The sequence below is a fragment of the Apiospora marii genome (assembly GCF_038362585.1).
Source record: "Apiospora marii strain CBS 49790 chromosome Unknown utg000002l_segment0_segment0, whole genome shotgun sequence".
NCBI lineage: Eukaryota > Fungi > Ascomycota > Sordariomycetes > Amphisphaeriales > Apiosporaceae > Apiospora > Apiospora marii.
The window spans coordinates 5,134,946-5,152,092 of NW_027117373.1; the positions used below are offsets into that span (position 1 = coordinate 5,134,946).

The window sequence follows — 17,147 nt, forward strand, 5'->3', positions numbered from 1 at the left end:
CTGACAGAACCAGAGCAGGATATAACAACGTATAAAGGCTCAACTTAAACCATCCGATCGATTAAATAAGCATCCCCGGTCCCGCTTTGCATATATAACAGAAGTAAGACAAGGTCGAGACTATTAATTCATCCACATCTGCCATGATCCTTACGCTTTATGTAGGCGCCGGCGTGATTTGGATAACATATGTTGATGTGCTAGGTTGCCAGTAGCATTCGGGCAAGACCGCGGCCTAACACTAACATTAAATGATGATTTACCTAGTGGGCAAATATCGGGAATGGGAGCATTATACCGAGTCCCACTTCGAAAGACGTATCCAGGTTCTCGGATAGCGCTTAGGGTATTGCTGTTTTTGAAACTAAAACTATTACATGGGTTGAGGATTGTCTTGGAATGATACGGAGCTTCATCGTTAGACATGAGACCATAAGAGCCAATACCGAAAAGCATGGCCAGAGACCTATGAACCATGGTTGGGTGTTGAAACCATCCAAGGGATCGCGTGAGCCTAGCCCACACCCTCAATACGAAACGGAAGTATCAAAGCGATTGTCGACTGCATGAGATGCAGCTGTACGTTAATCGTTGTCAGCTGCACCTTCAGCGGTGAACACATTATCTTTTTTTTATTCATACCAGCCATCTTGTCGGTCAAAAGAGTTGCATAGAGCAGATTATCCTTGCAAATATTATTATGTTATGTGTGTATCAGTATCTGCTACCTAAGGAGGCAGATCACTAAACTCTTGAAAGGCCTTGGGGCCGTACCCGGGAATTGAACTTAAAAAGAAGGTATTATTCAACGGTGAACACCCGCCTTTGCTCGACGTGAGAAGGACTGGCAACAGCCACCATCGCTATCTGTAACGGCTGCACGGTCGATCGGGCGCGATGGAGCTCATACGAGGCGAATTGTGGAAGGTAGCCAACACTGTAGCATCGCGCCAAGAACCGAAGGGTGGTTATACTACGTGGCGGGAAGGGAATCGGTTAATGGGTGCTGGCGATGCAGGGATCACCCCATCCCCCCCCACAACGAAATGCTGAATATGAGGTGTCCGGTTCCGTCGGCCTAGCATGATTGGATAACAGTGGCTACGATATTGGACTAGCGTCTTGACAACCTGCGGGCAGAAGGGGCAAAGAGACTCGATCTACTAGGATAAAGATAACCGTTTCGATGCCTTGGTTAGAGGAAAAGAAACCACACTGCATTACTTCATTATTACATCAACCAGTAACACCTTCATACTACTTCTACAGTCCTCTAAGACAAATCAATCTGCAACCCACTACCAATCCCTCAAAATGAAGTTCTCTGCTGTCGCCATCTTCATCGCTGCCGCCTCGGCCTCCACCGTCTACGAGGTGTCCGACTTCAGCGCCACCTGCATCGAGCACAGCGTCCAGTGCTTGTAAGTTTTCACCAACCCTCGCCCGCCTTCTCCTTGCACTTTACGAGAATCGTTCCTTCCTGACACCTTTACGCGGTAATCAGCTACGAATTCGGCGTCCTCCAGCCTGGTACTATGCAGAGCTCGCCCCAGTCCTGCAAGGCCACGGTCACGAGCGGCGTCGACGGAAAGCTGGCCGAGGTCGGCCCCTGGGAGGGCAAGTGCGACCAGACGTCCAAGACCTTCTCGGTTGCCCAGACCGCCGACGGCGGACTCAAGCTGACCGTCTCGGCGCCCGTCTCCCCTGCCAGCAACACCACCGGCGTCTACACCATTCCCGCCTCCGACCTCGCCATAAAGGGCGCTCCCCCCTCCATCCGCCAGGTTTACACCGGCCCTAAGGCCTTCAAGCTGGAGTACGCTTAAATAGAACGTCGCAGATAGTAGCTGTAATAGAGAGGCCGGCATAGCATAATAAGTTAATTACTGCATGTTTTATATTTAGAATAATAAACGGTTTCTACCATCGAATAGAACTCCAGTTCGTTTCTAAAAGGCGATAATTTAATGGGGAACATGCGAGACTGTAATAGCTAAAGCGTTACAATGAGTTTTATCACTTAGACAAGCGCACGGTCGCCGCTGCGAGGGCGTCGATAGTCTGCGCTTACACTCGGAAAGCTTCAGCTTCTCAACCACAGATGCTAGAGAGCTGTTGCAAAGGTAATCTTTATTCGTAAGGTCCCAGCTGCGGTTTAAGTCCGTCGCCTGTACCGGTAGGTATCGCAGCTACTTCCGCGCTATTTAGGCCCGCATAAGGGCGTCGCCGTAGATGGCGAGGCGGCTACTTACGTGCGTCACGCACCGGTGCCCACTACCAAGGAAGTAGACCTCACCGTCATCCGAGGTCAAGGCCTCGGCGAGAAGAGGCTTGTACTTAAAGGTGAAACCCAAGATCCCCTATAATTCGGTTCTCACGGGCCTAGTCTTAGCAATAGTAAGGTCGGACCCCAAGCTACCGCCACCCTCTAGAGTCGCCACCCATTTTACACCATAATCGTGATTTTTTATATAACTATTATTAAATAAATAATTTACTAAAAAATAGAGTTTAAACGATAATAGATAGTTTTTATATAATAATTTTAATAATTATTAATTAAAAAAATAAAATAAAATATTTAACGTTATTAAATACATTTTAAAATTAATAGGTTTTTTAATAAGAATATTTTCCTTAATAATTAAATAATATACATTTAAAATAAATTATTTTATAAATAATATAAAATAAAATAAAAATAAAGAATATTTTATTAATTTTTTAAATAACATTTTATATAAACATTAAACTAGTTATATTTAAATTTAAATTTATATATATATTAACTGTTTTTTATTTAAAATTAATAAATTAATATTATATTTATATAAAAATAATACTTTTAAATAAATATTTTTATAATTTAAATTTTTATTTTTATTTTTAATAATAAAGAGTTTTATATAAGATTTTAATACGAAAATTTAAGCTATATTTATAAGGGTTTATAACGTAGTCTAAATATTAAATCTATTATTAAGTTAGTATTTTTTAAATAAAGCTTATACTTATCCTTCCTTAATTACAAGGAGTTAGCTATCGATATTATATACCTTTAAAAGTAGCTTAAACGCCCCTTAATTCCAGGTTTAATTTAATATTATAATAATTTTTAACTTTTATTTATTTTAAAATAAATATATAAAATATAAAATTATAATTTTAAAATTTTAATATAATGATTATTTAATAAACTTTATATATAAAGATTTTATTAAATATATTTATTTATTATTTTTAATTACTTTATAATAATAATATATATTCTATTATTTAATTATTATTTTTAAAATAGAAATAGAATTATATTTAAAATAAATAAACTTTATTAAATTAATAGTTAATAAATAAAATAAGTTTTTAAGAAAAATAATTTCGTTTAATAAATTTATTAAAAAGAATTATATATATTTATATTTATATTTTATACGTTAAAAAAAGAAAGCGATATTTTAAAGCTTTAATTTAATAGGCGTGGGATTCCATTTTATAATAATATAATAGCGAGGTAATAAATAATTAATAATTATTCCTATATATTAAGTATATAACCCTACTTTATAAAGCTTAAGTTAATTAAATAAGTATAGTCGTTTAATTTATATCTTATTTACCTTATTAATAAATTTAAATAATCCCTTTCTTATTACTTATTATCCTTTAATTAAATTATAAAAACGAGCCGGGAATATATATTTTAAATTATTAAACTTAAACTAGCTATTTATTAATAAATTATTACGTTTAAAGATAACGTTAATTCATTTTTAATTTATTTTATAAAGCTTTTATTAAAGTTTTATAAATAAATTTATTTATTAAAAATAATAGAATTAAGTTTCGAAAGGCTTAAAGCCTTTAACGGCGATATAATATATAATACTTTAAAAGTAATTATAAGAAGTCTATTTTTTAAAGCCGGTATAAATTAATAAAACTATAATTAATATAATAAGAATTTTATAAAAATAAAAAATATAAGATTTATCCCTTTTTATAATTAATTATATAATATTAATTAATAAAATAGCTTTTATTATAATATTATAAATAAGTTATAAAAAACCATTTTTAAATAAGTTAATTTAATAATTATAATAAACTTTTTATTATATATATATAAAACTTATTAAATTAAGTTATAAAATATATTTTAAAAATATTATTATTAATATATATAATTTTATATTAATATTAATAACCGTTATATTAATATAAATAATAATAAAGAGAATTTTAAAATATATAAATTATAAATAAATATTTTTAATTATTTATTTAAAAAATTTTTTTTTTTAATATATATTATATATAATTAATATAAATAATATAAAATAAATAAATAATAATATAAATTAATAATAATTCTATATTAAAATAAATAAATATTTTAAATAATAAAGTTAAAAAAATTAAACTTTTAATAATAATAAATAATAAATATTAAACCTTTTTTTTATTATAACTTTCGATTATAGTTATTTATTATTCCTTATAATATAAAATTTAAAATAAACTCGAGGTTTATAATAATATTATATTTAATTATCGAAAAAAAAATTATTATATTTATTTATACTATATAAATTTAAAATTTATTAGAAATTATTTATATTAAATAATAAAGTTTTTAAAATTAATATATATAAATATCGATTTTATATAAGTTTTTAAAGAAAACTTTTAAAAATAAATATAAATTTTCGCGATAAATATTCTTTAAAATTTATAATTTATTTCTCCTTTTTATTATATATATATATATATATATATTATTATTTATTATTTTAATTCTTTATATATTATTAAATATATATATAATTATTAAGTTTTAATATTTATTTATATATATTATAATAAATATTAATATTAATAATAATATTATATTATATATATTTATAAAAAATGCTTTTAATAATTTTAAAGAAATTATTTTATTAATTATATATTATAATATTTTAAAATCGAAATATTTCGTTAAATTTATTAATTTATTAAAATTAAAGTATTTTAATATTATTAAAGCCGTTAATAATATAATATTCCGAAAATTAAAATAAAAAATAATTTTATATTTATATTCTTTTTTTATCGTTTAATAAAAAATAAAGGCGAAAAAAGAAATTAAAAGAGATAATAATCGATTTTTTTACGATTTTAATAACGAATATCGTATTTTTATAAAGTTAAAAAAGGTTATATAAATATAGAGGAGGAAGCTATATTAATTTTTAATCGTTATTCGGAGATTCGTTATAACGAAATAGTTAAATAGATAATATTAAAACGTTAATAGGTAAAAAATAAAGGAATTAAAATTAATAAATAATTATTTAATAAATATATTATTATTAATTTATTATTAATTAATTATTATATAATTAATTAATTTATATATTTACTTCATTTAATTTATTATATAAAAGGTAATAAATTTTATATAAATTTTTTTTTAATATAAATAATAAATTAACGTCCTTTATAAAATAATTTAAATTATTATTAAAAATATACTTTTTTAAAAGTTTAACGATTTAAAAATCGTTTATTATATATATATTATAAAAGAATAGAATAAAAAATATAAATTATAATTATAAAAGAATTAATATATAATTAAAAATATATTATAAATATATAATTTTAAAGGGAATATTAAAATATAAAATATCGATTTATATATTTTACGATAGATAGATATATAAAGTTAAATTTCTTCCTATATATATATAGCAATAATCTTCTTATTAATCTATTCAATCCTTTTACCTCTTTATAACACCAGGTGGCCGCAGGACCCGCGGAACTACTTGCAGTAGCAGTTGGCGCTCGGGATCCAGCTCATCCCTGGGGGCTTTTTGTTCATTTTGATATGGTGTAGGTGCTCGTTCCCGGAATCTCTACTATGAAACCTAAACATATTGGCAGTCGTCATCGAAACCCCACGCGCTCTGATATCAAAGGGAAAGCGTGAGCTGGGACTCCGAAACCTTTGCAAACTCCGAGGCCTGCCTGAGAGCCATCCCTACGTCAGGGGCGAATACCTGGAGATCTGTGCGCAAGCCGATGCCGAACAAGAGAAGGTCAAAGGTGAGTTCTTTTCTTTTCGCTTGTCTCAACCATTTTCGACCACGCCCTGATTTCTTACCCTCAGGCCAATCATACTGGGTCATCCTCAAAGAGATCCTCTTCGTCGCCAGCAACCGCCGCCGGCTCTTCCTAGCCGTCACTCTCTTCGTCTTTCACAAGCTAACGGGCACCGATAGCCTCAACTACTTCGCGCCGCAGATCTTCTCCATGGTAGGCGTCCCCAAGGGCTCCGGGTCGCTATTGACGACGGGCGTCTACGGCATCGTCAAGGTCGTCACGACGCTCGCCTACGTGACCGTCATCGTGGACCGCATCGGGCGGCGGCTCCCGCTCATCGTCGGCGCCCTTATCCAGGGCACTGCTATGCTGTACCTCACCCTGTTCATCAAGTTTGCAAAGCCCGAGGAAGGGGGCGGCACCTCGGCGGGTGGGATTGTTGGTGTTGTATGGTATGCTTGCTCCAAGCCCTTGCCCCTATTTCTCTGTTTTGGGAGGTCGTTCTGTTAACGCACGGGCCGCCCCCTATCTCAGGATATACGCCTACGCTTTCGGCTGGTCATTTGGCCACTGTGTGGCACCCTACGTGGTGGCGGCGGAAATATTCCCGGCTCGCATACGATCTGTGTGCATGGCCATCTGCCTCTTCAGCAATTGGATCGTCAACTACGGCATCACCTCGGCCACGCCTCATATGATCAGAAGTGTAAGCATACACAGCTACCCATAACTACCCAGTCCCAAGATGGGAAACTGACATGTGATGATGCGCACTAGATGGGATGGGGTACGTTCCTATTCTTCGCCATCTCGACGTACATCGGCGTCGGCTTCGTCTACCTCTGCCTCCCGGAGCTCAAGGGCCGCAGCCTCGAGTCCATGGACGACTTGTTCGACCGGTCAATCTGGACCATGTGGAAGCACGCGTACCCGACCGAAGAGGAGAAGGTTCGGCACGGCGTCCAGGACATGTTGGATCAGGATGCGAAGCTGCAGGGGCTGGAAGACGAAGGGGCCAAGTCATCAGTTGCACACAAAGAGAATAGAGTGTAAAGGCGGACCAAGAGCACAAGTCAACGTTAAGAATTTCTTACTAGAACAGATTAGCTTGAATGGATCTGCTTGAGGAATAATGGCTAAATTTGTGGTTTGGTATTAAGGAAAAAAATGGGAATCATGTAAGGTCAGGACAAACGAAAGAAGCTTACACCGGAAACACTGTTTGAAGACCTCGATACGCAAGTAACGTCGTAAACAATTAGAAATACCCTCCTCAATCTGGAAAACCCATCGGAAAGGACGAATGAAAAATCCATGAAGTTGCCATGTCTTTGGCCTGCCTCCACACACGCAGCATCTAACCCCGAAGAATGTGAATCAACTTGTTGAGCGTATTGATGCGAGGCGGATTCGACTCCAGGTTGCAATTCTTGCGCTCCGAGAAGTGAATGCAGAAGAGGCCCAGATCCATCGCCGGCTCCATGTCCCGCTCTTCACTATCGCCGATGTAGGCCATATCCGAACCCAGGATGCCGTGGTGCTCCAGCGCCGCTTGGAACAGACCGTCAGTCTTGCTCACCCTGAGCTCATTTGAATTAGCCACAAAGTCGATCATACGAGTCAGTCCCAGTATCTCGAGCGTCCGTACTTGCATATCATGCGGGCCTTCCGTGATGACGGCGATCTTCTTCCCAAAACGCCGGAGAGTGTAAAGGAGCTCCAGCGCGCCACTCTTCAATGCCAGGTTCTTCATGAAGGTATTCCTGTGCAGTTTTAGAACGTGGATTAATCCCTCACGGTCGAGACTACGCTGAAAACGGGTAGAAGTCAAGGCGCGGAAACATTCCTCTCTGTATTCCGACGAGGTCCGTCCATCCGTAAAACCTTTGGATATGCTGTCTCGGATGATATCGCTATACGCGGATCTCAAATCCGGTATCGGCACATTGGTCTGTTCATGTATATATCGCAAAGCTAGATCAGTTGCTTTGGATGACGCTCGGCGAAACTCGTGCAAGGTATCGTCGAGGTTGAATGCAATCCATGGTTTCTCCAAGAGAGTATTGCGGATAACCCGAACGCAGTCGCCCCAATAAGACATGTAAAGGGGCCCGAGTTCTACTTCGATGATTTCCTTCTCCATTGTGGTGAGCAGGTCGTGATAGGGTTCGTCCAGAACGAGGCGGTAATCATCCTTGATGTCAGATAAGTCGTACGGGGAATCGTTTCTGCGGCAAAGGCCTGTATCTTTCACGCCCCCACGCAGGAATGGGTAGCCAAAGTTTGTGGGTCTCATCATAGGGCACTGAAATGGGGCATCCCAGTGGCGACAGACTTCCGAGATCACCTTGAGTGGGTTCTCCGTCAGCTTCTCATAGAGAAGAGGGAACCCGAGGCACGATTCCCACATGCGACTGAGTCTTTCGAAGCAATGAATCAGACCCTGACTTTCATTTCGGTCGTCTTTCTTCCAGAGGTCGAAGACGCGGATAGGGTCACGTATGCAGAAGATAGGTGACCCCAGCTCCCGCGGCGACAGTTTCATATAATCCTCTGAGATTGGGTTGCATTCATTGGTGTTGTCCCATGTGCCGTGGTGAAGACTGCAGGGTTCTATTGCCTCAACCACGAGCTCTTTTGTGTCCACACAAACGGTTTCGGGTAGATAACGACGAGGTCGGATTCCATTTACCAGGTCACCTGAAATGAACTCGACCTCGGAAATAGAGGAATCATTCGGCATCAGGCGACATGGGACAATACATCGCGTCGATTCGGCCATGATCTTCATTAGAAGCGTGGATCCGCTTCCAGGCACGCCAACGACATGGCGAGTCTTGAGTAAACCATCGTAGTCGTCGTCTTCCATGATGGGTCCATAACGGGCGCGTCTGAATGGGTCATTGTGGAGAACGTCACGGGCACGCCGCTTGCCAGACATTGTTGAACAAAATTGTCACAATGAGTTTTCCAGAATAGCTGGGAGAAACCACAGTGACCACAAATCAGAATGAGAAAAGACAGGGCTGCTCTTTCTACAGTTCAGGAACACACAATTGCTTTCCCGCCACGTTTAGGTTTCTGTATCAGCAGGATGCATAACGCACCTTGAGGCTTTTGGGTTACCCCATGTGTGTGGAAATCGTTTCACGAGACATCGTACTAAGGTCTCCAGCCAGCGCGTGCTTCCAGCCACCTGCAGACTCGCGGTCAGCAAACTCTACTGTCTGCGGAGTCAGATCATTCATAGCAACATGAAATACTCACTAGCACACTCCTATACACCGAAAAAAAGAGTCAAGACGAAAGACCGCTAGAGCTAACATGATCCTAAGCAATTTCTATTTATTAGGTATCTCTGCCTTACCGGGATGATTCAATATGCGTACCCTATATGTGGTTCAAGTAGGGTAGAGCTGAGGTTGAAAGCAGCACCTCGGACATTTAAAGTTTCGTTGCTCAAACGGCGTAATTGTAAGGTTGGCTGGATATGAAAAGCTCGGTGCCTGACACCAGTACCCGAATGCAGGGGAGGCCAAAACAGCAAAAGTCGAACGGTTCTGTGTAATCAAAGTCCCAGTAGCAGCCTTTAATGCAACACCAGTTAGTACCATGGTAATAAAGTTTGACACATGCCAAAGCCAACGATCACTCGGCAACGCCTCTGGCTTGGACCATTTTCCAACGCATCGCGGGTTTCCATTTTACGCATGTGCATTGCACATGTGCATTCACCTCGGTGCCGTCCACCACAGATGCAGCCTCGATAACCTAAGGCCCCTCGAAGAGCCGCGAAACCTCCTCGAGCTGCAACCCCTTAGTCTCAGAGAAAGTAAAGTAGACGACAGCGCCAAAGAAGATGTCCCAAGCGGCGTTGATTAAGTAAAACCCCCCAGCCGAGGTCCTCCATGGCGTAGCTCATGGCAAAGGAGCACAGGAGCCCGAACCCGCTGTCGAATAAGCGGAAGACGGCGATGCCTGCGGCCCGCAGCTTGTACTGCGAGATGTCGGGCGGGTAAAGACTCGTCATGGGCGCGATGGCGAAGGAGGAGAAGCCCTGGAACGGGAAATTGACGGCGATGGTGCTGTATATGCCGGCTGTGTTATCGCTCTGTCTGTAGGCTTTTGGTGGGGTAAAATTCATGTTAGTGACATGCGGGTGGGATTGAGAAAGCATCATGGTTATGCTAGCATACCTTTAATCAGTCCACCAAAGACCAGAAGGCAACCATCCCCGCCATAGAAATGAGCGCTTGCTGCCTCCTGCCGATGACATCCAACATAAAGCTGCCCACCACGGCCACCAAAAAGCACCAGCAGTTCAGTCCGACATTAATCTGCAGTTGTGTATTGGTGTCGGTGACGCCGGCTTGGTACAAGATGCGCGTGAGGTAGTAGGAGTTGATGAGCTACTGGGGAGATTTGGGGATGAATGGGAGAAGGCAGATGGCGAGAACACTGAAAAACAACTGTAAGAGCGAGGGAAGACGCCATGCCCTACGAGATATGAAAAGTGAATAAAAAGGTCTGTGGACTGCTGAGTCCGTGTGTAGGCGCTCACCAAGTGGACTGAATACCCTCACTCCCGTTGTTGGCTACAGCCGAAATCAAGCTATCGACGTAAAAGCAAAATAAGAGGAGTCCAAGAATCCTCCTCCGCGTCCGCGCAGGTAGCAGCTCCGCCAACAAGACGGGCGCCGACGCATTGCTGATGGCCGACCCGAACCCGACGACGACGCGCGCCACAACGAACATGGCGATGTGTTGAGCCGACGCCTGGAGCGCGACGCCGATGATGGTGATGATTGAGGCAATGAGGATGCCCTTCTTGCGGCCCGGGCCATCGGCGACCGGCCGCACGACCGGGGTGCCTAGCGATGGCGCCTTTCCAGGAGGCCGCGTTGTTCAGGCCCACCGGGGGATCGTCCAAGAAACCGCTCGGGGTCCCGAAACTGTACGACCCCCGACACGGGGGGTCGGCGATCTCAGATTCTCGGGGTGACCCAATGAGTTCGGCTAGGGGGGCCTGTGAGTGGACCAGGATGCGGATTGGAAGCTACCCCTCAAGGCCAGCGCACGTTCCAGGGGCAGACCACGCTCATGCGGGCGGACCCGTGCTGCTCTTGACAAATGTCCGTGCCGCTGCGGCATATATGTTATTACGAACTATATTCCAGGTCGTGGCCGAGTAACCGTATTTGGGTGTTTGGATACAAGTCCAACGTGTTGCTGCCGTCCGTGGGGCTGGTGTACGTGGGGGTAAATGCCGCTCGGGGTAAATATGGGTATCCCCACCCTTATCAGTAAAAAGGGGGTCTGGTTACGGGGACGCCAAGGCAAACCCTTGGCGTTTGTCGTATCTGTGCAGTATACTCCTGATTCGGATAAGATCGTGCAGCCGGTGTCACCTAAAACAGTTGACAGCTCACAGAACAGGATAACAGCAATGCTTGGGACGGCCGCTAGTCTTCAGTTGGTAGCTAAAAAGTTCGGACTTACGGGTTTAAGCACACTTGAGACGGGACTGAAAACACTTGACGAGTCAGGATTGGAGACGGGAGGAGCCGCGACAGTTGATGCGAGCTTAAGTCGACCCCTGCATGAGTTGTGGTTTATCAACGAGCTTAAATATATATGAGGCCTCGCAACCAACCGGCTCTGAAATGGACAATCAAGCATATCAACAACGACTTTCATTCCACCGCCATATAAACGATAACACAGACGCTAGGCATACACACCTTACATACGAGTTGCACAACTTTGGAGATCTGAAAAAGAAAGGAAGATGAGCACAAACGGATCATCCCCCCACGTCCTAATATTGGGCGCTGGCCTTGGTGGCCTTAGTCTCGCCCAAGCTCTGCGCAAGCGCGGAATGTCGTATGAGATATTCGAGCGGGACACACATGACACCGAGCGACGCCAAGGATGGACAGTTTCGGTGCACAGGTAAGAGGACAAAGTGGCGACCACCCGTGCTTCCCGATGACGCTGACGATGTCCCAAAACAAAACAGCATGATAGACGACATGAAGGAGTCGGTCTCCGACGACATGCCGCGCTTCACCACGGTGGACCACCTGGACACGGTAGCCATCCCGTGCGAGTTCGCGTACTACAAGCACGACAGCAACGAGAAGATGGGCCTGCGGGACGACGGAAGCCAGCGGTACATATGGGCGAACCGCGCGACGCTGCGCAAGTGGCTGTCCACCCATATCGACATCCAGTACGCCAAGCGGGCGGTCCGCATCGAAGAGGGCAACAAGAAGGTCACAGTCCACTTCCAGGACGGGTCCTCGGCGACGGGGGACATACTCGTCGGTGCCGAGGGCGTAGGCAGCATGAGTACGTGGATCCCTGATTACCCCTTTCCTCCTTATCCCTTTGGTGATAAGTACTGCGCAATATGCAAGGCCCCGTACTGACCCCCACAAGCCCGAAAACACATCCTAAAAGGCAAAGACCTCGTGCAATCCGAAACATCATACCTGGTCAGCGGCGACGTCCACCTCAACAAAGAAGAAATGGAAGAGCAAATGTCCCTCTCACACTCCGGCTTCATCGTCGAGTTCCCGGGCGCCGAGGACGGCAAGCCCTACCACCTCTTCATGTCCCTCGACACCATCACGCCCACCGACGGCGACGGCAGGCCCGGCCAGTCGGGCGCCGACTACTACTTCCACCTGACGTGCAACGACGAGAACGCCAACCGCGACGACTTCTGGACCTACTCGGCCACGGCCGAGCAGCTGCACGACTTCCTCCGCCGGCAGTGCCGGGACCTGCCGCCCCGGTTCCGCGGCGTCCTCGACAAGGCGACGGTGGAGCGGATGAAGTGCCCGCCGGTCCGGCTTAACACGCTCATCATGGAGTCCTTACCAGTGAGCCGGGTGACGCTGCTAGGCGACGCGGCACGTAAGTGACTGTCTGTACCCGAGTAAGTAACCTTCGACTAACATTTGACCCAGACTGCATGACCCCCTTCCGCGGCGAGGGCGGCTGCCACGCCATGAAGGATGGCCTCGACCTGGCCCGGGCCATCGCCAAGATCGACAACGGCGACGAGCAGAGCCTGCGGGCCGCCCTGGACGCCTACCAGAAGGAGATGCTCGAGCGCGGGTGCGGCGCGGCGGCGGCGTCGAGCAAGGAGTACTCGGGGGAGATCGACTTTGAGCAGCCCGAGAGCCGGTCGCTGGCCGGGCAGCCCATGGTGGCGCTGCCGCAGGAGAGGGTCGTTATATACTAGAGTGCGCGTTTGCCGGTGCATTTTGTTTGAGCTTCGAGTGGCACGGCACGTAGACTGTAGGCGAGTATTACTTAATTGACATCTATTAATCTGGCATGGACCCCACAGCTCCGCCACATCGCAGTTCCTATCGCATTGGTAAAAGGGTGTCCCAAGGTAAACGCTGGGGATGATTCCCGTGGCATCAACCCAGTTTGATCTCGGCCCACTCCTTGTTGCGGAAGGCAGCCTTGAACACCTTGCCAAGGCCACGTCTTTCCCACAGCCCTCTTTCGTGGTCCCTCTGCAGTAGCAAGACGTAGTACAGATCCCACTCCGACTCGTGGCGCTCTTTCGGGATGTAGTAATTCCAGGTCGGGCACTCTCTCAGTGTGAATGCTTTCGCATCCGAGATAGCAATGAAAGGGACCTCGTCCTCTTCCTCATCTAGGGAACGGATCGGGAAATCGTCCAAAACGGCAGACCCACACCAGTCCCCGTTGTCGTCCAGAATGTCGCATTCGCGCACGGTGGTAACGTCGGTCTTTTTCTCGATGTTGCTGTTGTCGTTCTCTGTATTAGCATCGAGATCCGCGGTAGGAGATGATAATGGTGCTGTAGCTTCGTCTCGGATGGTCACGGATAGCCATTTGCGCCATGTGAAGAATTGCAGGATAGGCATATACTGGCTGTCGGCCTCTGTCTCCCCGATTGAATCATTTCTGATAACTCCAAACGGGTTATCTGGCAGAATGGACTTAAACATGTTATCATCGGCTCTCGGAAAACCGGGAGGAATGAGTCGGCCGTATCGATCTCTATATGGCAGGCGTCTGTTGCTCAGGTCGGAGCCGTTCGCATCGCCGTCCCATGCGAGCTGAGCCGGCCCATATCTGGGTAAACCAGGATCACGAGCACCTTCATCGCTGTCGCTGGAAGACGCGGCGTTGGTCTGAACGGGTCCTTGTTTTTGGCCAAGTTCGGGATTTCGTGTCCTCGTCATTCTGTCAATTCCGATGCTAGGTGGTCGAGTAACGTATTCTTTATTCCCAACTCGAATCTTGTCATATGTCACCGAGTTGCGACGTTGTCCTTCCACGTGATCGTTGAATAAATCATTGATAGTGCCATACGAAGCATGCCGCGTCGGATCTTTTGCACTGCTACTAGTGTCAAAATCTGGGTCACTGGAAGTCCCTATATTGAGTCAGTATTCATCATACTTCATGATCGGTCGATTTCCTCTCTCAGAATCTCTTCAATGATAGAAGGCGGTTATCTTACAGATATTGTTGGGCTCAGTATTTATTGTAACGTGTCCTAGGTTTCCAGTCATTAATCTCGCTCATCGTACTGGTAGAAAGGATTTCGCGCAGGAATCTCACTTTTGCCAATGCCTCCTACTGGCCGATCATTCGGGTACAGATTGTCGGCGTGTTGTTTTTCCCGAGTGTGAAACCGGGTCGCCGCCTTCTTGGGATAGGTGTAACCGTGACTGCGTGCTTCTTGCTCGGCTGCTTGCATCTTTCCCTCAGGGCTTGGCAATTTTCGCACATCCTCTGCAGGTCGACTGACAACCTTCGCCTCGTTCGTACTCCGGGTGCTGTAGCCTTGCCACTTTTTGTTGTCCTGATAATCACCTCTGGGAATGGTTGACAACTCGGATTCGCTTGTACGCTGCATGGTCTCCCATAAAGGTCGAAGATGCCCCTTTTCATTGCGAACATACCACTGAATCCAAGTATGATGCTTGAGCCAATCGCGTATACTGGTCAAACACCCGTCGACACTGTCTAAGTGATACTCGACCTTTCCACCCTCCCAACCGGACCATGACCATGTGGGAAAAGTCCTGTCCTCCTTGGAAGAGTGACTCATCTGGCACGAACAGTTGCCATTCAAGTCTTGGGTACATCCCTTTGTGCCAGACGCGGCGACACGGTCCGGTCGTCTCAATGTAATCGGCTGGGTCGGAGACCAAAGCAAGGCGAGGTCAAAGTGCGAGATGGGCAGGTTAAATAGCAACGGCGCTCTCAGATATCGACCAAGGAGCCACGATATGCCCCGAAATGCCGCTAATATGTCGCTCGCCTTGGTTAGCCGGCGGCCAGTGTACATGGAAACATATTTCATGTAACACCAGATGGGCCGTTGTTGGATCTCTTGAAGCGGCTGAATCGATGAGTTCATTAGATCCAGTGATGCCCCACTGTTCTGTACTTTGCTGTAGGTGTCTTGAGATAGACTGTTGGCTCTGCACTGGAAGTATACTCGATTTTCCGCAAATATCAGACACCTGCGTGAAAGGATTCGTTCCTGGAAAGTCCATGCACGTGTGTTCCATGTTGAATCGTTGACCACTGCTTCTAGGGGCCTTGTGACCATGAGACAAATCTCGGGGGTGCATTGTATCCTGATCGGATCTGTGCCGGTCGTGGGGTGCCTCATTGGGTCCCCTCTATCCTGGTCGGGCTTTATGGTAGACCAGGCCGCTCTGAGGCCGGCAGAACAGTCCTCGCCTTCAGCTGCACAGATGGTGAAAAGAGCGTTGCCATAGATCAGATGCATGGCTTCGGAGTTCAGTTTCCAAGAATTGCCACTGTCCTGAACTATACAGAAAGCATCGATCCACAGATAGCGATATCCCAGGCATCTGACCAGTTCAATGCTATCATGGATTGTACTTGGAAGTCTTGGCCATACCTTTTCGAGGCCACCACGTTCGATATATTGCATGACCGTCGTTCGAGTCGAGACATAATCCGATTCTCCTCGTGTTTCCTGGCCCCAAACGTAGCTCAAAGCCACATAAGGACCAGGTTTTCCGTCTTTAACTGGAAGTTCTTTGAGCTGCATGTCAACCACATCGATGACCCCAAAGTACGTTTCGTCCACAAGCGACTTGAACTGTTCTGCGTTATGGTGTGTCTCCGTGCAACTGCCTTGATGTTCGCTGAGACATGTTCCTAACCAGGTTTTTATCAAGGCTTGGACCTCTGTATCTGTGTCAAATGTCTGGGTCGGATTGCTAATCTGGCCGGGTGGTTGCGGTCTTGAGTCTGTTTCTGGCCGTGCTGAGCTCTGTGGAGGTACAAATACGATGTAGACGTTCTGAGTTTTGCCGTTTGTTTCTGTCCAGCTAAGGCGTATGCGACGTGAGCTTTTCGCCAAGACAGCGCTCCTTGAGTCCTCCTGTCGTCTGTCAATTTCCCAGCACAGCGAGCATGCGGTCGAGCCGTTGACATTGCCCGAGCCGTACCGTTGCATAGCCAAGTACAGCAACTCGCAAAAGGCACATCGAGACATGGATGAGTGCAATTCTTCAAGCCTGGCGAGATTTCTCAAATTTCTCCCCGAATTGATACGTAATCTGGAGCCAGACTTGGGCAGATGAGTAGACGACCTCTCGCGAGATATCGCAAGTGGACGGTTCCCAAAAACGAAACGGTCAACACTCAATTCGAGCGACTCGCATCTTGTACATAGTGTTTGCCCCTGGTATCAAATTAGCTTAGGCGAGGAAAGGTGGAGAACCTGAGTGCATTACCTTGATTGCCGCTTGAGCCACGTCGCCTTCCATTATGGTTGGTGCCTTGGAGGATAGCAATCGTGGCGTCGCAACCGGGAACTAGTCGTATCATGGAATGCTTCCTCCGCAAGATAGATTGGTCCTAAAATGATTGGTAACGGGACTTTGGTGTAAAGGCCCGGACTACGTGCAAGTTTGGAAGATTAGGTGGGATGTTAGAAGCTGAGGGGTAAGCAGGCGTCGTCACGGAATCTCACTCCGCCAAGGAGATCTGCCCCCGCCCGGTCACATCATTAT

General features: G+C 44.5%; 6 protein-coding genes across 6 annotated transcripts; 3 read left to right on the top strand and 3 right to left on the bottom strand.

Annotated features, from left to right (window-relative positions):
* Window positions 1–1,314: 1,314 nt before the first annotated feature.
* PG985_003342 (uncharacterized protein) lies at window positions 1,315–1,826 on the top strand (the record flags this gene model as incomplete). The annotated part of the gene is made up of 2 exons (XM_066823111.1): window positions 1,315–1,421; window positions 1,505–1,826. The coding sequence occupies 2 exons, from the start codon at window positions 1,315–1,317 to the stop codon at window positions 1,824–1,826; spliced, it is 429 nt and encodes a 142-aa protein (XP_066690543.1).
* Window positions 1,827–5,822: 3,996 nt separating this feature from the next.
* On the top strand, window positions 5,823–7,143 carry PG985_003343 (uncharacterized protein; the record flags this gene model as incomplete). The annotated part of the gene is made up of 5 exons (XM_066823112.1): window positions 5,823–5,880; window positions 5,932–6,093; window positions 6,158–6,542; window positions 6,625–6,796; window positions 6,868–7,143. Coding segments are annotated over 5 exons (1,053 nt in total), but the record flags the coding sequence as incomplete, so codon positions are not given.
* A 304-nt stretch (window positions 7,144–7,447) lies between these two features.
* On the bottom strand, window positions 7,448–9,031 carry PG985_003344 (glyceraldehyde 3-phosphate phosphatase; the record flags this gene model as incomplete). The annotated part of the gene is made up of 1 exon (XM_066823113.1): window positions 7,448–9,031. The coding sequence occupies one exon, from the start codon at window positions 9,029–9,031 to the stop codon at window positions 7,448–7,450; it is 1,584 nt and encodes a 527-aa protein (XP_066690545.1).
* An 830-nt stretch (window positions 9,032–9,861) lies between these two features.
* Window positions 9,862–10,845, bottom strand: PG985_003345 (hexose transporter-like protein; the record flags this gene model as incomplete). The annotated part of the gene is made up of 4 exons (XM_066823114.1): window positions 9,862–9,912; window positions 9,980–10,201; window positions 10,302–10,499; window positions 10,690–10,845. 4 exons carry the CDS (start codon window positions 10,843–10,845, stop codon window positions 9,862–9,864), a joined length of 627 nt encoding a protein of 208 aa, XP_066690546.1.
* A 1,033-nt stretch (window positions 10,846–11,878) lies between these two features.
* Window positions 11,879–13,342, top strand: PG985_003346 (monooxygenase; the record flags this gene model as incomplete). The annotated part of the gene is made up of 4 exons (XM_066823115.1): window positions 11,879–12,042; window positions 12,110–12,441; window positions 12,532–13,011; window positions 13,065–13,342. The coding sequence occupies 4 exons, from the start codon at window positions 11,879–11,881 to the stop codon at window positions 13,340–13,342; spliced, it is 1,254 nt and encodes a 417-aa protein (XP_066690547.1).
* A 184-nt stretch (window positions 13,343–13,526) lies between these two features.
* On the bottom strand, window positions 13,527–16,901 carry PG985_003347 (uncharacterized protein; the record flags this gene model as incomplete). Its single annotated transcript, XM_066823116.1, has 3 exons — window positions 13,527–14,518; window positions 14,707–16,816; window positions 16,869–16,901. The coding sequence occupies 3 exons, from the start codon at window positions 16,899–16,901 to the stop codon at window positions 13,527–13,529; spliced, it is 3,135 nt and encodes a 1,044-aa protein (XP_066690548.1).
* Between the last annotated feature and the right edge of the window lie 246 nt (window positions 16,902–17,147).